Source organism: Phalacrocorax aristotelis, chromosome 2, assembly GCF_949628215.1.
Source record: "Phalacrocorax aristotelis chromosome 2, bGulAri2.1, whole genome shotgun sequence".
NCBI classification, from domain to species: Eukaryota; Metazoa; Chordata; class Aves; order Suliformes; family Phalacrocoracidae; genus Phalacrocorax; species Phalacrocorax aristotelis.
The window spans coordinates 76,686,218-76,711,845 of record NC_134277.1 but is presented as its reverse complement, the minus strand read 5'-3'; the positions used below and the strand labels follow the sequence as shown (position 1 = coordinate 76,711,845).

General features: G+C 42.2%; 2 protein-coding genes across 2 annotated transcripts; both read left to right on the top strand.

Annotated features, from left to right (window-relative positions):
* Positions 1-5,264: 5,264 nt before the first annotated feature.
* LOC142053074 (serpin B10-like) lies at positions 5,265-14,347 on the top strand. Its single transcript, XM_075084169.1, has 8 exons — positions 5,265-5,364; positions 6,462-6,639; positions 7,917-8,030; positions 9,685-9,819; positions 10,343-10,460; positions 10,840-10,982; positions 11,573-11,728; positions 13,236-14,347. The coding sequence occupies exons 2-8, from the start codon at positions 6,472-6,474 to the stop codon at positions 13,638-13,640; spliced, it is 1,239 nt and encodes a 412-aa protein (XP_074940270.1). The 5' UTR covers positions 5,265-5,364; positions 6,462-6,471; the 3' UTR covers positions 13,641-14,347.
* Positions 14,348-16,529: 2,182 nt separating this feature from the next.
* On the top strand, positions 16,530-24,829 carry LOC142053075 (heterochromatin-associated protein MENT-like). Its single transcript, XM_075084170.1, has 8 exons — positions 16,530-16,667; positions 17,984-18,160; positions 19,085-19,171; positions 19,566-19,703; positions 20,235-20,352; positions 21,067-21,209; positions 22,305-22,472; positions 23,563-24,829. Exons 2-8 carry the CDS (start codon positions 17,993-17,995, stop codon positions 23,968-23,970), a joined length of 1,230 nt encoding a protein of 409 aa, XP_074940271.1. The 5' UTR covers positions 16,530-16,667; positions 17,984-17,992; the 3' UTR covers positions 23,971-24,829.
* The last annotated feature ends 799 nt before the right edge of the window (positions 24,830-25,628 follow it).

The following is a 25,628-nucleotide window of genomic DNA, read 5'->3' as shown; positions in this document are numbered from 1 at the left end:
TGGAATACCTTGCAAGGTCAGACTTTTGCATCTCTCACAAAAGCTTGAGGAACAAAATCAAAACTGTCTATCTCATTTTGTCTGAGAGCAGAAAGGTACATGGGATCATTTTGTCTTACTTGGTGTGTATCACGCCATTAATTTCTACTTGGTCACAGTTATGAAAAGCTTGCTAAGCTGAACCATGCAAAAGGATGCCAGGTGTCAAGAGACTGAGCTCCTTTGTGCAACAGGCAGCACACATAAGAGAAGGAAAGATCTTGCAATGGCAAAGGCATTGGTAAGACATGTTCAAATGATGCTAATGACACTCCAGCTCACCCAAGGTCCTTGTCAGTCTGAGGCAGAAATTCCATTCCAAGCCCCTTTTTGGGCGTTACCCTCTTCCAGGACAGAGGCTTACTGCCTTTGTATGTGCACTTAACCAGGTAGCTCAGATCAGTCCCAAAGCTAGCCTAAAAAGCACGAAATTACAAAGGGCCAGCAGGTGCCAAGCAGATCAGTGAACAGCTAAGATTTCCAGTACACTTCCACAAGTGAGTATCAAGGAAATTTTCCTGACGAAACTTCTCAAAATACCAACCGCCTTGTGAAACCCCTGGTGGCTCCACCAGGCAAGAATATTTGTATTTCTGCTGTGTGAAAAAAATAGCAAATGTTTACATGGGTTTCTTGAAGAGAGCCCTTCCTCTATACCCTGCTCTAGCACATCAGCACAAGGGTCCTGTTTAGGATACACTCTTGTTTAGAAATGTGTTTTGAAGATACATTGACTTGATATTCACATTCTTCATCCCACAACACGGAACATCTTGCACTACAGCACTGAAGCCTGGGAGACTCCCATTAACGCTAAGCAGGTATCAGCTTTCTGATTCAGTAGTTGTGCAGCTGACGTGCAGTTACACCCTTTGACAGATTTCTTCAGAAAAATGACAAGTTCCAGCTAAAGTGCATACAAGCCACACACACGTCATTACTCATAATGCAGTTCTGTGTATCATGATTGAGAAATTCAGGCCACTCTTAATATTTTTGATGTTAACTGCGATGCGGGATACTTCAGAAATGCTCACCGCCTGAGTCATTCAAAGGAGAACTGCACTCTGGCATATGTGAAGAAGGTGTGCACATTCATTAACAGATAAACTATATCTTTTCAGATATAGAGATCAGTTCTTTCTCAAAAGTGCTGCACTTCTTAAAAGGGCTGAAATACTCAGGACAAACACTACCTTTATTAATTACAGTGTCTAAGCCAAAGCATGTAGAAGTAATAGTAAAGTATGATGAATTGTGCCAGTACTGTCAAATTTCACCACACCTCTGCTTTCTGCAGGTGTGGAGTGAAATGCCTCAGTAATATTTACACAGGAACCTCACCACACCCTCTGGCAGCTCATAAGGTTTTAAATACTGTTAGAGTATGCCAGCAAGGATTGCTTGGCAAGGGAAGGCTTGCAAACTTACTTGTAGGAGGTACACAACAGATAGCTATCTACTTTGTTTCAAAATAAAGACGTGTGATCTCAACCAACACTTTAAAGAGAAACAAGATACCCAGAGAACTAGCCTCTCTCAAACTTAAAAACTATTTCAGATTTCAGATTCCTTATCCTACATAAAAATCTGTTATGGCACAACCCAAAATCTGTTATAATCAGTCTAGTTGAATCATATACATCATTATTTTCTTTCAGTTAACAGTTAACAAGGTTAGGAAAAGCTCATGTCATGCTCTCAACTACACTATGACAGAGGCATCATCCAGAGGAGAGACGTCCTTAGCACAGGAAAGTTCATGTATCTAGTCACTCAGCACCCTTGCTGATCCCTCAGTTTCTGTGCCCCAGTCCTCCTTACAGTTTTTAACTTTAAATCACATGGTGATTTAAAAAAAATTACATCAGACCTCCAAAGGGATAAAAATATTGTCAGATTTTAAACTCCTCCTCCTCCCCATGCTTCTTGTATCTCCTGAAGTCCTTTTAAAGGTTTGGAGACATTTAAAATCCTTTCATGTTTAAAATCTACTGGTCCACTCTGGCTGGGCCAAAAACATGAGTAGACTGCTCTGCTCGCTGAACCAGAAATTATTCCCTCCCAGGTAAATAGACAGCGCTTATACTGGTAAAAAAATATTTGAAGATGTCAGGGAAACTGAAGAGTTTTTATTCAAACATAACTTTTTATTCTGATCTACCCGAAATATACAACATGGTAGTTTTGAATTAAATCAGATTTCCAAGAGCTGATATAGCTAAAATAAGCTACCAATAAACATGAAAACCAGCCATTGGAAGTTGTATCCTAAAATACTGTGTGAAAGCAGAAGCCACCATTTCTCTGTGACAGAAAGGCTTTCTCTCAAGACCCTCAAGAGCCTTTACAGAGCACTTCATAAAGTTCCATTTAGACATCAAGCATTTCACCTACTCCTGAACCCAAGTTCTAATGAACAGAGTGACACACTGTGTAGGAAAGTCACAATGACTTGTGCTAAATTACACTGAAACTAGAGGAAAACAAAATGTATTTATATAGCTGAGATATGGCCAGGGAGCTGATCTTCTGCCAATGTTTGTCTTGACAAAATGGAAACATGAATGACTACAGCGAAAGAGTGCACAAGTTTACTTCCCAAAGGAAGGATACTATTAATACAAATATAAGTCTTCTAGTGTGCTGCTGTGTTGACTTAGTATAGAGTGGGAGTGAGAATACCACTGCTACTGAGTCAGCAGTAGCACCACCCATTCAGCTGTGTCCTCTGATCGTGCTAATTTAAAATAATATTGGAAACCCGTATCAATCCATCACGCTGAGTTAGCATATGTTGTCCTTTGAGACGAGTATAATTTCAGTTACTCAGTATGCTTTTTTTTTTTTTTGCTAATGACCAGCCATGCCACTCAAGAGGTGTTTTAAAAAAGTAGCTTAAAAACCTTACACAAAGGCACAAGCCTCTCATTCAGTCTAACTAGCATTTTCACGTAAGCAGAACGCCTCAGCCACTTCTTGTAAAGTAGCAAGCAGCATTACAAGTTAGCAAATTAAATTCACCCTTGCTTTAAAACCAGAAAATCCACAGTAATTGCTCTAAGGGATGAAGTCTCTCCAGTGTATCTACCACTCGTTCAACAGCATGGCTAAATTTGTAAAGATTACTCAAATCATTTAGGCTTTGGGAATCACTTACGGCCAATGTAAACAGATTACAACTTTCCCAGGTGCAATGGAAGCAATTAATTCTGCAGTGAACACCTATCCTATGCTATGACACTCTCTGGAAAGTATAACTGATGTATTAATTACGACTCACACTGAAACATTCTGGTTTTGTGTAGCTACAATTTCAAAAGTCCTGAGGGGCAAGAAAACACCATCCGATTAAAGTCGTGCAGTTCCTCACAAGCAGGAAAGCAACTTTAACAAAGTTTTTGGTACCCAAATTATATTGATGCAGAAGGTTCACCATTGGCAAGAGACCCTCTGCAGCTCTGCCCTCCTATGCCCTACACCAAATTTTGCCTGTAGTCCCATGGCTCATTCCTCATTATAGTATCCTTTGTGCCAGCCACTGACCTACAACATAAGTCCACGTTAAATGTATGCTTATAGGCAGCAGGTCAGAAGAAAGCTCTCAAAAGGCAGTTTATGCTGAGGAGACAGACTTCATGAGTGAGCCTTGCTCAATGCTGATGAGGCAGCACTGGAGAGACAAGCAGCTCCTGTCCAGGTTTTCAATGTGGTATTATCAACAGTGTAGGGGTAAAGAATGAAATAAAGGGCAAGGGTGTTTCAGTTAGGGATCAGAGTGGGGGTGGACAGCTACAAGAAGGATATCAGAGGAAGGGACAGCATGACTGCAAGGAAAATCAGGGAAGGAGGTATTTCAGTAGCCAAGGCATGAAGAAAAAGAGAATTTGACAGAACATCCATTTCTGGAATGGAAAATAAGGAACGGATCTCTGAGGTGTTACATTGGTCAAAAAGCAGCTTTCAGATTAGGGTGGGGAAACAAAAGCAGAAGAAAATGAAGTCTAATCTAAGACCCACATCAGGTTCTAGGGATGTCACTGTAAGGGACTGAAAGAGTTAATGTTTCAAACATTGCTGTAAGATGGGATGTAGTGAACTGCAGGCAGGAAATTGGTGAACACAGGGCATGGGGGGCACATCAGAGGTTGTGCAGTCCCAGGTTCTGCTGGGCCTCACACAGCAACTTGTGGAGGTCATACAAAGTTTATTTGAGGAAGGGGCTTATGACTGCCCAAAAGACCCCTCACAGCCACCCCTCACAATGGTGCCTGCGCATAATATCACAAAACTTCTGGAACAAGAACCACGTAAGCTCACAGGAGGCATAACTGAAGGTGAGGCTTAGACTGTAAAAGACACTACAACAAAGAAACCAGTGCACGCCCACCACCAGAGGATCATCACGTCTGTCGACATCAGCGCTGGATCCAAGGGTGGTGATATCTCCATATCCTCCCCCAACCCCTCTCTGTCCCCTTTCCTTTCTTTTTGACTTCTTCTTCTTTTCAGATACTCTGAAAAGAATATTAATAATAATATTCTGAACCAATATTCTTAATAAGAACCTCCACCATCAATGCTTTTCCATGTTTTCAAGTTCAAGTTACTTCTGTATTGACATGTTTGTTTCATTTGGTGTTGTTTCACCTGAATTTAGTCCAAGGGGATCATTAGCACCTTGGTCGCTCTCCCTCCTCCTCTCAGGTTGGGATGTGACAGTCACCACTGATAATAAAAGCAAGGGTTTGGTGCCTGTTTCTCAACCTTCACTATCTCACAGCGACTATTCCATGGTTGTACAGTCTTAGAATCCTCCAAGAATAATAAAATCAATTTTTCTAAAACTGAAATCCACCAAGAGTGACAAACACTTTCTCAGCAGAAAAACTCACACATAAGAAGTCACTGTCTTCTCTCAATCTGTTCCTCAGAAATAATTTCTAGTAGATGAATCATTAAAGAAGTAGGTCAGCAACTGCCTTTTTTTAAAAACCTCCAAACCGCAAAAGAAAGGTTATTTAGAGTGGTGTGGGTTCAAATTACTACTAGCCTGTTGCCACAAAAGTGTTTATAGAAATACTTCTGCAGTCAGTTTTGTAAGGTTCTTGTATGGTATCATTCTCACCATCACTTCACATCCTACTCTGAGATGATTCAGTTCTTACACAGGGATGGGGCCTTCAGGGCATAATAAATTACAGAGTCTTGAGTCATAAGAGCCTTTGCAGAACTGCACACTATAAATTCACCCTACCCTTCATGGGAATTGCAGAAACCTTGGAGACACCCAGAGCAGCAGTGTTCCTCCCTGAACAGAACAAGGTACTGTAAAGATTTCTAGAGATTATTTATTTCATGTCTTCTTGGACGATGTTGCCTTGTTGACAAATGCATAGGAAAAAAACTAAGCAGGTATCTGAATTGGAAACAACAAATGCTTGGGAAAGTAATTTACTAAGATGGCACAGCCACGGTCTAGAATGTGGAAGTCTTAAAAATATACAGGAAGAGCAATTCATTGCAGAGAGTTCTAGAATTTCTAGGGCTCACTGGCTAGCATATATATCATAGTAGAGTAAGAACCTCTGTGTTTGCTTAAGTCAGCTCATTTGTTCCTGTGCTTTTCAGCTCTTATGAACATCAGGTCAGCTCCTGATTTGTGAGCTGCTCAGGACATGAATTGCCTTTATTCTAAGGTCATCCTATACCAACCAGAATAGCTCCTAGTCCCTGCCTAGAGCTCTCAGCTAAACCTGCAATGAAAATGACCAACAGCAGCACTTGTGGTCTACTGAATATAGCAGTGTTGTCCTGCAGAAGAACTGGGAAGCTAGGATCTGGGTTAGTGCTGTAAGATGGATTTTTGGGACATTTTTGAAAGTCAAATCGGGATTTCAGGATGCTTAGCATACAATAGTTGGGGCGGTGCTTGCCCAAGCATTGGAAATAGTATTTTGCCCTGTCCTAAAACTACAGTTTGACTGTTACTGTTACCAGGGTATTCGTTCACTACAGTGATGAGCATCAAAAGGCTCTTGCACAAATCAAAGCATGAAAGATGTCATGAGAGACAGTCTCTCAGTATCCTCTAGCCCAGGCACTGGCAAGTAACATTATCAACTGCCACTCCAAGATGCTGTAAATCACAGCGCAGTAGATGTCCTGGTGAAGAAATACAAAACAAGATTGGAGGCTGGTTTTCCCCTAACCCAAATGATAGCTAGTGTCATCAGTGAAACAGAACATGCTATACTTTATATGACGTTATAATTGTTAATCCGCCTCATTCTTCATATAGATGAATACTACTGGAAAGATTTTAAAACACAAAAGAAACTTCAAAAAATGAAGAGAAACTTGCAGGCACATAGTCATACTTAGTGGTTCGCTAATAGCATCTTTTGTCCCTTTCTGTGCAGGTTAAGAACAATGGAAGCTTTGAATAAAGCAAACACAAGCTTTGCTCTTGACTTTTTCAAACATGAGTGTCAGGAAGATGGTGACAAGAATATTTTGTTCTCCCCTTTGAGTATTTCATCTGCCCTGGCTACTGTTTATTTGGGAGCCAAAGGTAACACTGCAGATCAGATGGCAAAGGTGAGTCTGGGCCTCAAAAGGTAATTGTCTGAAAGGGTTGATCTCTTGGAATAACATCCTCTATGCAAGAAATATATTATGATGGAACAGAGTAAAGCCATAAACAGAAAAATTACTCTAATCAAAACACTATGCATGTATATGTCAGCTGCTGTCTCATCCCTGATGTTCGCTGTAATGAATAGCCCAGTCCTCCACTTGTGCGGGTCAAAGAAATAGTCTAGTCTCAGGAAACAGGCCCCTTGTTGGGCACTGGTGACTTTGTCTCCTTTTAAATGTCACCAGCAGAAATAAGGGATCTTTATCCCAAAGCTCACTAATTTGAGCGCTCACGAGGGAGTGGAATACTTGGATTCTCCTCCTACTTTGCCACAGTCAATTCCCATCTCATATCCCATCTCTTTGGAAAAGAACCCCCACAAAAAGACTCTCCCCTATAGCTATTAAAAGTTTTGCACTTTGCTAAACATAAAACCAGGTCCACAAAATCAGAGAAGAAATGCTACAACCCTTTCTTTGGGGTATGTGTTTTACAGGCAAAATCACTTATCAAAATCCCTAAGTCGTACCCGTGCAAATTTCATAGCCTCAGCAGGCAGTAGTGAAAACAGCCCCAGTGCACAGTTACCCACCTCTTACCATAAGAGGTGAGGCTTGTGACTTTGCATCTGCTAAAGCAGAAGGAGTTGTCCCACCTGCAATGGCAGTGGTGTAACTCCTGATTTACAGGACAAAGGAGGCCAGCAGGGTAACAAAGGAAGGAGTGATCTGCTAGGAAGAAGGGAAAAGAAAAAAAAGGCATAGCTCTTCAGAAAAATGTTCCAAGGTTGGCCGCACCCCTTTGTAGCCTGGGTAAGGTGCATATGCCCAGAGCAAGTGATTTAAGGCCTGAAACTGCCCTCATTGGTTTCATGCTTTCTGACACATAGCAGCGCTCCATTTAGATTTCTGCTTTGATAGTCTCCAACTAGAGGTAACTGGCTCTTCCCAGGTATTAACTGGTCAGCCCAGGGCATAACTCAAAGCAGGCAGATTCCTCTAGAAAGGCCAGTTACATGAGAGTCTTGCCCTGCAACCCTCAGCTTAGCGTGCTCATGCCATTTCGTAGACATAGGCCTCAAGGCCTAACCAAAGATTTCATATTCAGTCAGGTCTGAACACAAGAATAAAATCCAAGTTTAATTCTCTTCATCACCAGTCCCATGACACCACTGAAAGATTTTATTGACACAGCAAATTTTCTACCATTGTATTTATTATTGCTTTTTCCACTGTAGGTACTTCACTTTAACAAAGCTGAAGGAGCCAGAAATGTCACCACAACCTTAAAAATGCAAGTGTATTCCAGAACAGAAGAGTGTCTGTCAAATCATTGTGCCTGTTTCCAGAAGGTATCTTGCCAAGACTAGTGACCAAGCTATGGCCATGGTCACACCTCCTCTTGCTTGTATTTTCCTTCCACATTTGCATTTGCCTTCCTCAGATGCTGTGTACACAATTAATTGGTACAGCATCCTGTGATACCTTCATGTAATGCAATACTTATTACATGCTTCCCCTTTTTAGGCAGAATTGCAAAAACTAACCTCAAATTTGCAAAACTTAAAATGTAATGTTACCATTCTCTGTCAATGTCTCTCTTGATCTTTTTCCTTTAGCTTTGAGGAGAGATTTCTTTCTCAAATTATTACTGCTCAATAGCTAGCTATTTAGCAAAAACATGTCCTTTGAACAGGCATGGTCCCTACCTCAGAGATCTAATCACAAGAACAGAGCTGTCCTCCCACATATTTGATTGCAGCATCAACACAACAAAAAACAGAGTATTAACTTTTCCCGGCTACCTATGCTTGGTAGGTAGCCTTCTTCAGAAATTAGTCTCCATTTCAGTTGACTAGTTAACAAAGTAAATTGACATGATGGAATTTCCCAAGCTAGATCAGTTGTTTGCAATAAATCTTAAGAGGAGTGGAAATCATTATATTCCTGAGATATTTCTTTGACATACTGGCAGGCATCTTGTACCGAAGTATACGTAATTTAAGATAGCAGAAAAATACAGAAAAGCAAACGTAATCCCTCTGAGTCATTAAAGGCAAGTTTTCCTCACTGACAATTCAACCATGGTGCTGTCAACCTCTTATCCCTGCTCTTTCCCATCATCCTTATTCTTTGGGGGAGTGAGCCATTCCCTGTAGGCTGCCCACAAAGCCCCAGCGGCTGCAGGTTCTGATAAATGGGAAGTTGGATCTGCATTCCACAGCTAAACCCTATGGCAGGAAGACTTATTTTAGGGGCTATGTCAACAACTCATTTGCACTGCATAAACAGGAGAGGGATTGTTCCTCATGAGCAATGGTTGTCTGAATTGTAAGAATTACAAAGCGCTGTGGGTAGGGCAGAGGGACTGCTCTAACATTTAGAAATTTAAGTGCCTGTTCATGCCTCTGATTCTAATGTAATGAGAAGACGAACACAGCACAGAACTTTAATTTACTAATTCACAGCTTAACTTCCTTGAGCTCATTTGAGAGTTTGAGCCCACATTCATTTAACCCTCTTACTTCAAGGTTATGAATTTACTGCCATTACTGCAACATTAAAAATCTTACAGAATATTAACATTAGGAGCAAGATGACAAAATTTAGGGGCAAACTTTCCACACACTCAATTCTCATAAATGAAAGGAGTCACACAGCCAAATCTTCATGCACTGTTTAACAATTACATTCTGTCTCTCACTCTCTGGGTATTCTTAGTTTCACAATCTCCACTTAGTAACCCTTAAATGTTTTACATAGTTCAGGCTCCTTCCACCTGCATTCTAACACTCTTACAGTGCCTATGCCATGTCTGCAACTTTTAATACTTTCAAGAGATTCTTTCGATAGCTGCCTGGTTTAGAACACCTCTTGTGCTGCAATACAGGTAACAGATCAGCTCAATAGAAATAGTTTACATGCAGCTGCATGGAGGAAGAAATTAGAAATTTTGAACTATTTAACACAAAGCAGATGAGTTACTTTTTTCTCCTTTTCTCCAAGACAGAAATTGGCAAATCGGGCAATATACATCCTGGGTTTAATGCACTCAACTTTGAAATCAACCAACCCACTAAAAATTACCTGCTTAAAAGTGTCAACTGGTTATATGGAGAAAAAACATTGCCTTTCAGTAAGGTATGTAGGCCATTTATTCAGATTATGTAGTGCCATTCAACCTTTATGATCTACCTATGACAACGTACCATAATCTATATGCTTTCAAATATTTTCACTACATCTGCAAATCGTAGAACCACAGAATGTCCTGAGTTGGAAGGGACCCAAAAGGATCATCAAGTCCAACTCCTTTCCCTGCACAGGACAACCCCAAATTCACACCATAACTCTGAGGGCACTGTCACCATGTGGTTACCCTTAACATAAATATTTTCTATGAGACTCTTTACAAGACATTAGACACTAAAATTTTAGTTTTATGGAATGTGTATCTAATTTCAGGGTGATTTGCAGATGTGGTTAGGTTCAAAGGTTTAAATGTAGTATTTCCACTAAAAAATGCTCTGTTCCTTTGACAAGGTACTGTGCTGGTAGTCTATGTCATTTTTATAATATTTTCTCTCTATTTGGCTGAAGTTATTTATTAGCATTCATACTGGCAGGCAACAAACATAAGACAACCATCTCTCTTGCACTGCAGGAGTACTTACAGTTATCCAAGAAATACTACAATGCAGAGCCACAATCAGTGGATTTTGTGGGAGCAGCAGACGAAATCAGGAGAGAGATCAATTCCACGGTTGAACACCAGACTGAAGGTAAGCTCCTGCCTCTCCTCTCCCAATTCAAAAAGAATCCATTTTGGCATTGAGCAAAGCCTCTGTACCCACGGGCCGAAGGCAGGTAAACAATTCTCCTCAGAAAGGTAAATGAGATCAGTTTTCCTAAAGCAGCGTCCACTGACAAGCCCTTACTAAAATTAGTGTCCTCCATCTAAGCATGTGAGGAATGTGCCTTACTCTTCACTGTAAATCAAGGTTACTCCAGTAATCACTTACCTGCAAGTAATCTCAGGATAGAAGCATGCTATATCAGCGCTTAAAATTCCCCTGGTCTATATCTGCAGAAATTGTGCCAACACTTACTCTGAAACAGTAAAACTGCACAAATGTGTAAACAGCCTTTCGTTTCCTCTAGGTAAAATCCAAAATCTGCTGCCTCCTGGATCTGTAGATTCGCTCACCAGACTAGTCCTGATAAATGCACTCTACTTCAAAGGAAACTGGGCAACAAAGTTCGAAGCTGAAGCTACCAGGCAAAGGCCTTTCAAAATAAACACGGTATGGGGATATACTGACTAGTATGTCTGCAGTATATACTAGACTGCAGCTGGAAAAAGCAATGAAAAAGATGAGGGAGAGAAATTCCTGTCAGTCTTTAAACCCACATGAAGCCCAGCATGAAAGTTATTTCATTTAATTCATACAGTGTATTTCCTTCACCACATCTTCAGCACGAAGACTGGACACACACTAGCACCCGAGCCGCAAGTAGAATTTTCAGAAGCTGACTTGAAACAAGCTTCTGGTCTTTGAAGACAGGGAAAACAAGGAGGTGAACAAAACCGTATGGGCTAGTTCTTTACATTTTCATTTTTAACCATATGACAAATCAGAGTAAAATACAGCTTCCTGTAATAGGCGTCATCTGAGACAGCTTAGATAACCTGCCTAGCCTCCAAATGCCTTTCCAGAAGACCAGAGGTCCTCTGTAGATCCCATGTCCTACCACTTAGAGCCAGAAGGATGTCTCAGACACACTGGGCAGCTTGTACAGTAAATAAAATAAACTTCCACTGTGCTACTTTAACTCAGTTCTTTACTGTTCAGTCAGAGTACAAATGGCAAACATCGAATTTGATTTCTTGCAGCATACAACTAAATCTGTGCCAATGATGTACTTGAGTGATAAATTTAACTGGACCTACGCAGAGTCAGCCCAGACGGATGTTCTTGAGCTTCCATATGTCAATAATGACCTCAGCATGTTTATTCTGCTACCAAGTGACATCACTGGCCTAAGAAAGGTAAAGAAACTGTCATGGTTTTGGCTGGGATAGAGTTAATTTTCTTCACTGTAGCTGGTATAGTGTATTTTGGATTGAGCATGAAAATAATGTTGATAACACACTGATGGTTTAGGTGTTGCTAAGTAGGTGCTAAGTGTCCCTAAGTAGTGCTTATACAGTCAAGCCCTTTTCCAGCTTCCCATGCTCTGCCAGGGGCACAAGAAGCTGGGAGGGGAGTCGGCACAGCCAAGACAGCTGATCCAAACTGGCCAGAGGGATATTCCTTATCATATGACATCATGCCCAGTATATTAACTGGGGGGAGTTGGCCAGGGGCGATCGTGGCTTGGGGACTGGCAGTGTCTGTTGGTGGGTGGTGAGCGGTTGCATCACTTTTTGTTTGGTTGGGTTTTTAATCCCCCCATCTCTCCCCCCCTTTCTCTCTCTCATTATTATCCTTTTCATTTTATTATTACTGTTATTACTGTTTTACTTTAATTATTAAACCATTCTTATCTCAACCCATGAATTTTTTTACTTTTGCTCTTCTGATTCTCTCCCCAATCCCACTGGGGTGAGGGGAGTGAGCGAGCGGCTGCGTGGTGCTTAGTTGCTGACTGGGGCTAAACAACAGCAACTGAAAACATAAATCATGTGAAAAAATAGGACTGTCATTATTATTTTATGTGTGTGTGAGGTAAAAGACCAGCAGTCTGCTGTCATGTTTCTAGGGACGAGGGTACTGATCAGGCTCAAGGAAAAGCAAATCCCAGACTTGGTCTAGCACTGTGAATTTGAACCTATTTGAGCTCAGACTAGATTTCTTACTCGTGGCAGCTGGCACGTCTGTGGTTCCTAATGTTGATCAGTCCTGGAAATACGTAATCCAAACACTGCAAGACTGGCTCTTCTTCCAGCTGAACAAATACGAGGACAGAAAGCCAGTCCTGCTGAGATTCACACTATCAATTCAGATATGATTTCATTCCAAAAAAAAAAAAAACCACAAATTGGACTTACTTTCCAGGAAGTCCAGAGCCAATACATATGGACACTGCCACCTTCTGTAAAGAGACGGATCCTGCCTTCAGATCATAACCTTTACTAAATTCTTGTTCATGTTAGCGAGTGCTCTCTTCAGTAAATTCTAAAATGTAGGGAAGACAGAAATGTCAACAGCAAATCAAGCAGATTATCATTACTTGACACTGATGTTTTTGTTCTACAACTACTTAACTCTGCTATATTCGCTGACAGATACTGAGAACAGTTCAAATACTGCATTGACCTACTGTAAAGCAACATACCCCTTCAGTAAAAAAGATCTCAAATTGCTTTTTCACTACTGGTTGTTTTGTTTGGTGGTTGGTGCTTTGTTTTGGGTTTGTTGGTTTGTTTGGTTTTTTTTTTGTACTCTTATAAAAGCTTGAAAATTTCTTCATTTAAGAAAAGAAAAGAAATAGCCCCTAGGGCACAGGTTTTTGAAGACTCTCTAATTTTCTGGTTCTCTTTTTACTAACTGCAGCTAGAAAGAGAATTAACTTTTGAAAACTTGTCTGCATGGACCAACCCAGAACTAATGGACAAAATGAAGGTGGAGGTTTATCTGCCCAGGTTCACATTAGAAGAGAAATACAGCCTCAAATCAACCTTGAGCAAGATGGGGATACAAGATGCCTTCACTGAAGGCCAAGCTGATTTCACAGGAATGTCAGAGAATGGTGAGCTGGTTTTGTCACAAGTTTTTCACAAGTGCTATCTGGAAGTCAATGAAGAAGGCACAGAGGCAGCAGCTGCCAGTTCAGCAGCATTGGCATCACGAAGTCTTGGTGCTACTGTTATTTTTGTAGCAGATCACCCTTTCCTCTTCTTTATCAGACACAACCAGACCAAGAGTATCCTCTTCTTGGGAAGGTTCTCTTCCCCCTAGAAATTTGACCTTCCTAAACAGGCCCTCACAACAACAATAATGAACAAAACATACACCATGAAGAGCATCTCAATAGTCTGTGCACTACTACCTTCTCCTGTACTGTTGACAAATCCCTCAATGTTAGAAAAAAGCACATATTAAAATTAACCTGGAATTCAAGCCTCTGGCTCATTTTCCTAGCCAAAGAACCCCAAAGTGGTTAGCACTACACTGTAAGTACCAAACTGTGCACAGAACAACATCAATGCGTCTTTTCAGTGCTTTCTGAACCAGAACTGACCCAACGCAGAACAGACTAAGTTGACCTAAAGTAGTAATTCCCAACACAGCGCTTTGGTAAATGAGAACAAAATAAACAGGAAAAACTCCTTCCTGCAGAATGCTGCTGCATCTCCGTTGGTTTCAGCTTGCTACACTGGTTACCCCAGGAGGGCTACCTCACCCACATTCTCATCAGTTTTATACCAACTTTTCAGCCTGGCACAGCTGGTAATGAAATAAACCTGAAAAATCTTCCGTGCTCCTGATACTGGTGCTTCTTTTGTGCATGCAAAGGGGCTGACACATGTACTTTGTAACCTCTACCCCACAGCAACTGGAAAATGTTGAATGACAATATGGAATTGGAGGAAAATAAAACATATGTGCCTTGAAACCTTCTACTTTGTAACCTTTCGTGCATTCAACACTGTTGCCAGACCAGCACTGCACTGCTTTACTCTTTATTTTGCTTTGTCGCTTATTTCACTGGTTTGGGGCAAGATCAAACTGGAGAATCAAGCTTGTGATAATAACTCCCTATGTGCCTTCTGGAAGATTACATGCAAATCCCCCAGTACATGTTTCCTCCTGTCACGGCTCTTTCTCCTAAGGAGAAGAGTGTCCTAATCAGGCACGCACATTTGCAGAGGATGCTCCTAACTCTCTGAATTCAGAAGGGAGAGCAAAGGACTGGGTCTCCTACAGGACTTGCACACACCACCAGCATCTTACTAGAAATATCTCTTGGTGGGACAGCAGGACTCCTTTTTCCTGAGAGGAGACTGGTGACTGTCACTGAGTCCTTTCTATTTTCTTCCATGGGACCAACAGCTCCCAGGGTCCCTTCCAGCTCTGCTTCCCAAATGGGAAGGAGTATAGGAAAAGTGTTGTGAAGCACGTGCTTTATTGTATCCTGTACAACCTCAAGAGCACTGCCTTCTGTCTGACTCAGTTGTGAAGCATGACACAGGATCCCTGTGCATTCAGGTGCAATTCCGCCAGATCCTGCTTCACCTAATGCAAGGGCTTCGTGTCCCCATGGCCAAGCCCCTTAAGCGCTTCCTGGAGTGCCACAGGAATAAAGACAGGAAAGCCACACCTGGGAGGCCTAGGAGGAATAAAACTGTAACAACACCCACCCAAACTCACTCACAGGCCTTTAAAGCCAATGGAAATATTGAGTCACCTGTTCTCTCTCCTTCAGTTATTTTAAGCATGATTGCAAAGGTCACAGAGTTAATGCCCTCTTGGCAGGGCCAGAGCATCACTAAGTGTTAATGGCCACAGCACCAGAAGGGTGAGTTGCACATTAAGGAACAACCTTTTCCCAGGGTGAGCAGCACAGCACTGGAGAAGGCTGCCCAGAAAAGTTGGGGAATCTCCAGCCTCAGAAGGGCTATGTCTGACCTCCTCTATTGATGGCCCTGCTTCAAGCAGGAGGCTTACCTCTGGATGCCCCTTTCAATTAACACGTGTGATTTTCTCTCTCTTGTCAACAGCCATTCTGCCTTGTTGCCTCTCTTTCTCATTTTGCCTGGCATCCTTGCATCCTGACTAGCAAAGGGAGCTAGCTTGCTCACTCTCAGTGTACCCTTGTGGACCTTGGAGCCTCCTGGCTTGGTCTTTCCCACCACCTAACCATCAGCTGACCTCTCTCCTATCCTGATTTCTTGAGGACTTACTCATCAAACTAAAACCAACACTTGTTTAATTCCTGGCATTTCTTCACTGCCTTGCACAACATTGATTTCTGCCACTTTTTAGAAGACTTGACCCGCTCTGTTCCTGTAATCGGCTTGCAGCAAAACACTTAGCACAAAATAGTTTCCTTCCGTTCCTCCATCCCCCTTCCCCTGTCCCCCAGGGTCTTACAGTTGTTGCCACCATCTTCTCCTTCTTCCACCACCCAACAGCAGCCCGCCTCTCTTCTGGGTCTGCAGAGCGACAGCTACTGTGCCATGTTTGCCCCAGTCATATTTCTTCACTCCATCCTTGCTTGAGCCCTCCCAGTGGGGTTCTTTCACTCCTTGCCCTCTTTCACGACATGCAAGCACTGTGCGCTAACTCACTGTTTTGCAGTGTTTCTTTCAAATGATTCCCAGCCATGGTTGCAATGAGATTTCTTCACCAACACAACCAGTGAGATGTCCATCCCTTACACTGAATGGTCCTTCATGGCTTTGCCTCTGCCTGTATTCCTAAAGATCAGCAATCTGAAGCTGGGCTCCCAGCATCTAATTCAATCACTAAGCTTGACGTTTTATGCTGACACACCGCATTTGAAAACCAAGAGTCACAGCTGCACAAAACCAGAGAGGAGAATCAGGCCTACAGTATCTGCTTACATCCAGAAGCCAAAATGAAGCATTCTAGCTGTGTAACATTTCTACTACTTGTTTATTTTAAACACCAGGCCAGTTGTCTCCACAACACCAGAAGACCACTGGAATGGGTGAACTGTTCTGCTATCCTGTCAGTAGGCTACTGTGGTGTAACAACAGAGCCGAGATTTTAATTCCATTGTTCTTCTGAAATGTCTGAAACCGAAAAGTGACAAAGTCAACAAGGAGGACAAAATTACACAAGATCTATTGGGGATTTGGTAGAAAGGAACTTTGGCTAGGCGGAAACAACCTGGATGTAAGGCAGAAGGAAAGGGAGGTGCAAGCAGCACTCTATTTCTACACTTATTCATTGCTTAACACACAAACGCAGAACCTGACTGAGGACAAGACCTAAGTCTTCTCTCTCACGGGATCACAGGTAAATATCTAAACCAATTTAAGTAACTTTTCTGATGCTTTTAAGAAGTGATCTGTGGCTTGCATGACTGCATATGTAAATTATAATATACCAGTATTATAGTGCATTATTCTTGCCTCATGTTTTTCCAGATGGCAGCCCTTAGAGAAAATAAATTTGTGAGGCTAAGGAAAAATGATAATTTGGGGCAGAACTGATCACAGGAAGGAAAGTTTTCTTAGGGCAGTAACTTATTAATTAAAACCTTCAGTTTGATAAAGGAGTCCCATACTTCAGGTGAAGAAGAGGCCATTTGCATTCTGCAAAGGCACAGCACTGCACATTATCAGGCCACGGACTCAGAGAAGTATTCATTAGCAGAAAAAAGGAGAAATTTCCATCCAGATGCTCTCTGGGTGTGTTCTCCAAGGAAAGAAAAATCACTCTGTGGTGCAGATTTGGTACTGACTGTTAGAAGAACTGTAGTCGTTTGGCAACCAGACACTTGATAAATACCTGTAGACTTCAGAGATTGCCCCGCAATTTCTGTAGCTCCATTCCATAGATATAAAGCTTAATAATACTAATAATAATAACAGCAACAACACTTCTGGTCTCTTGACTGGAAAACAACATGAGGCAGGTACTACTGGGCAGATATCTTAAAGTCTGGAATACTCATAACCTCAAGAAATCTGTCTGTTTCCGGGGAAAATAAAATTGTTGGAACACATGGAAGGGGTGGTAGGCACACATCGTGAATGAAACTCCATCAATCTAAAAGTAAATAACAGCTTTGCTGTTTGTGATACTTCTCAGAGTAGGTAGCTGGCCCAGAAAAGCATGTGAGCCTAAGAATTACGCCTAAATTCTTTCAGTATCAGCTCTCAATTCTATATAGATCCAAAATGAAGTAGTGGGAAACTCAGGCCTGTTGTGAACCTATGTACTAATACTGCATTTCAGTTCCCCTGGGAACATTACTTTGACAAATCATTAATTAAAGGCAAAAAGGAAGAAAAATACACAGGTTACAAATCTGCACATTTTTGAAAACCAAAGGCAGAAAGAATCACAAACAAAACTGCAGCTGTATAAAAGGTGACATATGTTCAATTATAGGAAAATATTATCTAGATAATGAAACACCTAAAAGAAATTGCTGCTCCTAAAAGGCGGCAAAGAGTAAGTGTGGAAGGTAAAACATACAACTAGGCTGTTAGTTTTAGTGGGTGCCAATGCATCGTGTTGTACATGTAACATTTCTTACTAATATGCACTGTGTACATAATTTTAAACATTCAAATAGTACAAATCTGTGTGTTGCCTCTCTCCAGGTTGTAACAATGGAACTGGTCTCAACGTCAGTTGGCAAGTTTACAGTTGATCTTTTCAACAGGCTGAATGAGGCCAACAAGGGCAAAAACATTTTCTTTTCCCCTTGGAGCATATCATCTGCCCTGGCTCTGATGTACCTGGGTGCAAAAGGCAGTACAGCAACAGAGATGGCAGAGGTAGGTTGCTCTATGAAGCATACAACCCATACAATACCTGGCTCCTGTATTGGCTGCAAAATTTAGTGTTAGATAGAACAACTTGCCACCACGATGACAAGGAACCAAGGCAGACCAGAGAATGTAACAAGCGAATTCTAAATTTTATTCATTTCATAGCAGGTCACCCACTTGACCACCAAGAGAAATTGCCCCATGGGTATCACATGACGAGCAGAGGTTCTCTGAACCTGACTTCTTCTAAATTATTCTACAACTTTTGTTTTATCCTGTGATTCTGTCACACATGGGATATTCCCTCTGAGAAGCAAACAGCTGATGTCAGTAGCTCTTAATTAATTGGCAGGAGGCTTGCAGATCCCAGCACCCTCCCTCTCTCCCCTGGCCAGGATGCATCCTTCTACCTTGATTTATGTTTTCCTAAACAACTGCCTGGAAATCCAGCAGGAAAACAGGAAGGACTCTGGTATCTCCACAGCCCCTGACCCAGTCCTTCCTAATGCCACAGGGGCACACTGCCAGCTCAAAGGGAGCTGTGGCGCTCAGCACTGCCCAGCACTCCCCGGGGCACCACACTCCTGTTCAGATGCCTTTGTACCGTTACTATGGGGACAACCATTTGGGTTTGCACAAACTCATTGCTATTGCTGAGAGCAACAGCTGTGGAAGGGAGTTCAGCCTTGCAACGCGCAGCCAGGAGCGCTGTGTCGGTGCCGTGGGATGGGGACAATGCTACTGCATTGCTACTCTGTGGGATTTACGTATACTGCAGCTTCAGCATCCCTTTGATTAGTCACCCAAGCAGCAGACAGCACAGTGAGTTATCATGGGGAGCAAAACAAGACAACCATTTGATCCCCATTTGGCTTTAAGCCACACCAGCCCTTCATGCCTATTTCTTACCTTTGGAAACTCTGCTTGCAGGTTCTTCATTTCACTCAAGCAGCAGGACATGAAGGCTCTTCTTCTCCAGCCAGACCTTCTCGGGGGAGACCAAAGAGAAGAAAAATGGTATCTATTAGAACTTAAATCCCAAGATAAAGAATCTCCAGAATCAAAATGTCCAGATACAGCTTTAGAAGTCCCGTATTTCTTGTCTGCACCCCTCTTTAAAGTACAAACCCCAACATACTTCACAACAGGTTCAAGTTCAGTTCCTTTCACTCACTCAGACCCTGAGAAGCATGGAAGAACAAGTCACTGGGATAGCATGGAAGGTTTGCCATATGGCAAATCAGTTAATCCAGTCACAAACAGAGCCCTTCAAATAGCAGCGATGGTAAACTGGGAAAAATAAAAAGTATGAGACAGGAACCTAAATGCCTCTCCCACATACATCACTTGGCATGTTTGGAAAAGTTCATGCAAAAATGCAATTGCTGAATGTATGATTTCTCTTTCCAAGGATCCTGAGTACAAGCAAGCTGAAGATATCCACTCTGGCTTCAAAGAGCTCCTGACTGTCATCAACAAACCCAGAAGCACTTACGAGCTGAGCACTGCCAACCGCATTTACGTGGAAAAAACCTTCCCATTATTGTCAGTAAGTTAAATCTCAGAAAGGAGTAAGAAAAGGTGCAAAAAACATTTCTTATTTTAATTATTTGACATTAATAGAACAGCTTTGAAAGCTGACCCTGAATATTGCCAATGAAGAACCCTGGATTCCAGTGATAAACTTAACTGGAAAATACCAGTTGGTATGCTCATGGTATTTAAGGGTGCATTGCCCTTTAACTGTAGTGTAGGGATTCCTTTTCATGCAATATGGCTCTATTATTGGAACCCCCAATATATACAATTGTAAATGAGACATTAAAATAAAAGCATCCATGGGATGTGCACAGCCTTCCTCGCTTGTACCAATAAAAGTGGGAACAAAAGAAGGGAATTTTCTGTCCTTTGGTTATTTCTTAACTGTTAACTCACAGTAAAACAGAGAGTAACAAGCAAGATCCTGCAGTCCTCTAGGCCCAGGAAGCTACCAGTGTCCAAGAGCTAACAACTTCCCCTTGGGACTGAAAAAGCCACTACAGAAGAGAACTTTTTTTTTTTCTCTCTCTCTATTTTGCAGACATACTTACAGCTCAGTAAGAAGTACTACAAAGCAGAGCCGCAGAAGGTTAACTTTAGGGCAGCAGCAGAACAAGCCAGGCAGGAAATCAATGCTTGGGTTGAAAAACAAACTAAGGGTAAGCTGAGCTCAACCCCAACATCTTTCCTCTCCTAGTAAGTCAACCTGCCGTTTCCTTTGGGCAGGTGCCCTTGCCTCCCCACGTGCTACTGCAGCAGCCAGGTCATGCCTCCCAATGTGGACAGTGAGCAGAGATGCAGTGGGAGGACAGAGAAAGAGCAGCACAGTTAAGCAGCTTCAAATACCTGATCCAGACCTCAGTGAGCTCCCTGGGGAGCCTCCCGTCAACTCCACTGTGCTCTGCATCAGCTGGTCCTCAAGAACAACTGCTGCTCTGGCACTGCACCCATGCACCACAGGCAGAGCAGACAGAGGGGAGAAACAACTCTGCCTAATAGTGTGCTCCAAGGCGGGTGGGGATGCCTACCTAGCTGTACCATCCTGCACTGGCCAGAGGTGCTGTCCTCCTTTTACCTGGCATAACCATCTGGCGAGGCAGTATATGGTGTTCTGCTTCTAGCTGCTTGCCATGAAGCTGTGACATTTTCTGGGGAAGGAGTCAATCCCTGTCAGCTAGCCAGGAGAACCAGGGAGCAAACAGCTTTGGAAACTGTAAACAAACTAACTGATCTATGTCAGGGGAGTATTTTAGGGAGAAGGGCACTAAGGCATGGACTTTTTCACTAAGGAGTTGCATTGAGAGAAGAAACAATCAAAACATGTCCTCACTGTGCTACACTGGACTGAAACCTGGCTCTTCTTATTTCAATAGGCAAAATCAAAGATCTTCTGAGGGCAGGAGAGGTGATATACACCACCAAACTGATTCTGGTAAATGCCATCTACTTCAAGGCAGAATGGAACACAAAATTTAAGGCAGAATTTACACAACCGCAACCCTTCCGACTGAGCAAGGTAAGCTCCTCCGGTATCCTTTTTTCTGTAAACAGCCTGGTGACAACAGCTACTTCCGAAATCTTTCCATTTTGTAAGTCTTTTAGGTATCCCTGTGGTAACTAGACTCTCTGTGAAAAGCTGGTTACAGCAAAACGTGTCAGTGCTCAGCTCACTACAACATTAAGACGCTGCCCAGATAAACGTTCAGGTGCTCCAGATAACAGCTACTATTTCCAAAAGCAGCAGAGTCACTTAAGATCTTTTTGTAAAACAGTGCTAAAAGGGCTAGATTGTAAAAACATGATTTTGAGAGTCCAAGTTTCATGGACAGGACCTACATGCTATGTCATGGGTGAGTACGGTACCCAGGCCTCTGTGGTGTGCAGCCTAGCAAGGCGCAAACATACTTGCTCAAATACAGCTGCAGCAGGGTACCCTGAACTGGGGCATGATTGCGTGAGGCTAGAAGAAATGCTAATGGCATGTATCCAGAAGATATGTCAAAAAATTCACATCAAAAGCTCTGTGCCATTTCCACCACCTGTAGTTTCTGCCTTCTGCTTAGAACGTATATATCGGCTGCTTCCCTGAACGAAGGGACGTTGGTGTTAAGAGAGGTTGCCAGGAGCTCCCCTCATCATGAGCCCCTTTGCTCAGACATTAGCGTTATCTTCTGTTAAGGGTTATGACATAAAGAGCAATCAGCTAGTCACTTTTTATTGCCAGAGAGAGGGGACCACTAGAAAAACTGCACAACACTTGTCCTCCAAAAGCATAGCTGTTTCTCTGTCCCCCTAACCCTTGCAGAGATTTCTAACTCTCTTCCTCCCTCCTCTGTGGGCTGCTGTGCATGTCTTGGAGAGAACAGAATAATCAGTCAGTTCAGTCCCCAACAAAATGCTCTGGGACAAACACTGAGATAAGCATTATTGTCCAGACAAGAAAAGCTTTGGAAAATGAACGACAAATCACTGTTATAAAGGCTGCTTACAAAAGTTTCCTCTCCCTCCACTGCACTGAGTCGTCGTCATCCTTCCTTTAAAGGAATGATTTCTTATTGTAAATACTTTACAGTCTCATCTACAGTAAACACTGTTAACAAATACTTTACAGAACAAGAGCAAGCCTGTGAAGATGATGTGGATGAGAGAACTGTTTCAGGTTCGCATCATGGAAAAAATGAATTTCAAAATCATTGAGTTGCCATATCTGAACTACGAACTCAGTATGTTCATCCTCCTTCCTGATGACATCAAAGACGGTCCTACAGGTCTTGAACAGGTAAAAAAGTATGCTGCATCCACTTTGTATCACCACCCACTCATTACAAACAAAAAAAAAAAAAAAAAAGGGAGGGGCTGGCAACCATATCTCCCCCGCTGAGGACATGGTGTTTGGTCTCCTCCATCTGCTGAATTAATTTCCTTTAATACCTATCTAATCCCAAGAACGGTCCTCCACACTGAGTGCCCTTAGTCTGGTAAGAACTGAAGACAGTCAACACTGTGCATAATCAGATGCTTAGCTCTTCAACAGCCGCATGACTGACACCCAGCCCTACATGATCTGTAAGGGTTAAATCTCCCTTCACTGCACATTCAGGAGGGACAGCACTGCACAAGTAGTCACAGCCCGTTATCTTCCTGAAATAACAGACAACTCTTCTCCATGCCCTGGAAGTCTTTTCACCGTCTCTTTCTTATTCTGTTTGCCCCACACACATTTGTTTGCTGTCTGAAAAACTAGGATTTTGGTGAGACTGCCTTTGCTACAGTAATGAGATCTGACACTGTAGTTACTACAATTGCAAGATAGTTAAATTCCTAGTGTCTATCATGTCAAGAATACCATCCATTGCTCCCCTCCATTTGATCTGAGCTGAACCCTGGTGACACAGTGCGCAGGACACAGAGTAGCAGGGAAAGATTTTGCCGGAAGAAGCTTGTTTTAAAATTGCCAAGGAAGTATGTGCAATATTAACACCTGTTTCTATGGAACTGGACCAAACCACCTGCCACACAGCTGGCAATCTCCCAGCAATTTCCTTCACATCAAGACTGAACTAAACGAGAGGCAAGAACTACTTCAGGGGGTGGCAGCTGCAGGTGTTGAGTGCCCTGGTTTTCTTTTGCAATGAGTTTGGCAGGGGTGGTGCTCAAAACCTTGCAGCATTAAGTCTGAAATATTTGTTGCACACCCTGCCTCTGATCATCAGTAAAACTACTTTATATTTCATGCTTTCAGCTAAATGTTAAATTCACCATTTAAGAACCCTTTAATTCATTAAATTGCCATGAAATTGATTAAGTCATAGCTAATTAATTGTTTTCTCCTTGCAAGCATCAAATTCCTTCTCTTTCTTAAACAATAGCTGGAAAGAGAACTGACGTATGAGAAGCTGTCCGAATGGACTGATTCCAAGAAGATGACCAAAACTCTTGTGGATCTGTACCTACCTAAGTTCCGAATGGAGGAAAGATACGAGCTTAACAATAGCCTGAGGAGCATGGGAATGCGCAGTGCCTTCAGCAGCACTGCTGATTTCACTGGAATGGCTGAGAAGGATGTGCTGATCTCTGGAGTTATTCACAAGTCTTTTGTTGCAGTTGACGAGGAAGGTACTGAGGCAGCTGCTGCTACTACAATTATAAGTCTAACAAGTGACAATGTTACCAATGTTCTGAAATTTAGGGTTGACCACCCTTTCCACTTCTTCATCAGACACAACAAATCCAAGAGCATCCTCTTTTTTGGTAGATTCTGCTCTCCCTCAGAATGAGTTATTACATGCTCCAAGGCAGCAACCAAGGTTCACTTTCAATGGAAAAATGTGAACTGCAGTGTTAAAAGCTCAACCTTAAGCCATGTAGCCACACGTGCTGAATGCATGTGTTTTTTTTTTCTTCCCCCCTCAAGTAAGGCAGCACCCAGAGACATCCCCCCCAAAAAAAAAATCCCTGAAAGAAAAACAAAAGGAACTTGTAGAAATCTGTATACTCACTTTCCTTCACTGGAAAAATCTGCATTTGCATTACAATGCAGTTTCCTTATGTTCATTTCAAATTTAAGGACTGTTGGAAATTAACAAAATTTAATACAAACCCTGAATAATCTCAAAATGCCCCTCACCTTCCCTGTCTCACCGCATGCATACAAACACATTACAGGCATTCTCTCCTGCCCTTGCAGCTTCATGAAGAAATTAGTTCAGCCTTCAACATTTAATCGCTGACTTCCAACCACCTTGCATTTTTTCCTCATTTTTCTAAACTTTGTAGGTGAAGGTTGCTGGGAGTTCCAATCAGCAAAAATGCTAAGAAAACTATGAGCAACATGCTTCTTGCTACCTTTCATCGATATGCAATCTAAACCTTCCAGAATTCAAAAATGCTTCCTCTTTTTAATTTAACCTAGTTAGACCTGTTTCCTGGCTAATATCTGTACAGTTTCCTTGCTACCTGTGTCATTGATCAATGTATGATTTAGGTAATGATTTATGATGAATTATGCAATTGATGAGCGTATCTCAGCAAAGACAGTCATGGTATTGACAGAAACACCAGTGAGATTTTGACTGATGCTTTCATTCACAATCTTACCGTAATCTGCATTTAATCCAATAAACTAACTTGGAGTTGCGTTTGTGTTATTCAAGACACTGACTTACCTGGTTCTCTTAGAGCATCATGTAAGGTGCGCTGCTGGAGGACACTTCCATTCTTGCCATTCCAAACCAACCACTACATCACCCCAGCTGACAATGCTGACACAATTAGTGTATTATTTCCACCAGGCTTCAAACAGCCCTGAACAGCCATCATTATCCAGCATGTTATCCTAGGGATTTACTAAACATACCAAATCAAATTAAACTCCAGGATAAGCAACTTTTTGCTCACTGAATCAAGGCATTTGAACTTTTTAAGCATTCGGTTTCCCATTTTTGACCACTGCTTATTGCACTATCGCCCCCCCGGGACCTGCTCAGGAGGCTTGTTCTCCTATCACAACACACTAGAAATAACAAGTCTGACTAGAGCCTATAGCCCAGAAAAGCAGCTTCCAAACATCCCTTTTGCTCATGTACGATAGTGAACAAGCAATGCTGCGCTGGCAACATCAGCTCCCTCTGTTGGCTTGGGAGGGCAGCAGTTGTGCTTTTCTGCGGCCATGAGGAACAGCATAAAGTCTTGTAGCCATTCTGGTACTCAGTAAGCACATGTCAGAGAACATTATCTAAGGCAACAAGATTTGAATGCAGGAGGGACGTACTGTAAAAACATTTAATCTCTGCAAAATTCCACCTGTAATTACAACTCACTCCACCTCCACAAAAGGTATTCTATTTGGAAATACCTCTCCACCCACCAAAGTATACCTGCACCTTCTTCCCTGTACAAAGTACTGCTTCCAAAATCAGCACCCTCCCTTGCCTGT

Bases quoted from the DNA above. Each gene is read 5' to 3' on its own strand.
- LOC142053075 (XM_075084170.1), top strand. From the start codon at position 17,993: ATGGAACTGGTCTCAACGTCAGTTGGCAAGTTTACAGTTGATCTTTTC. The intron at 19,704-20,234 runs GTAAGTTAAATC...TCTATTTTGCAG, and splicing joins AAACCTTCCCATTATTGTCA to ACATACTTACAGCTCAGTAA. The intron at 20,353-21,066 runs GTAAGCTGAGCT...TTATTTCAATAG, and splicing joins GGTTGAAAAACAAACTAAGG to GCAAAATCAAAGATCTTCTG.
- LOC142053074 (XM_075084169.1), top strand. From the start codon at position 6,472: ATGGAAGCTTTGAATAAAGCAAACACAAGCTTTGCTCTTGACTTTTTC. The intron at 8,031-9,684 runs GTATCTTGCCAA...CTTTTCTCCAAG, and splicing joins ATTGTGCCTGTTTCCAGAAG to ACAGAAATTGGCAAATCGGG. The intron at 10,461-10,839 runs GTAAGCTCCTGC...CGTTTCCTCTAG, and splicing joins GGTTGAACACCAGACTGAAG to GTAAAATCCAAAATCTGCTG.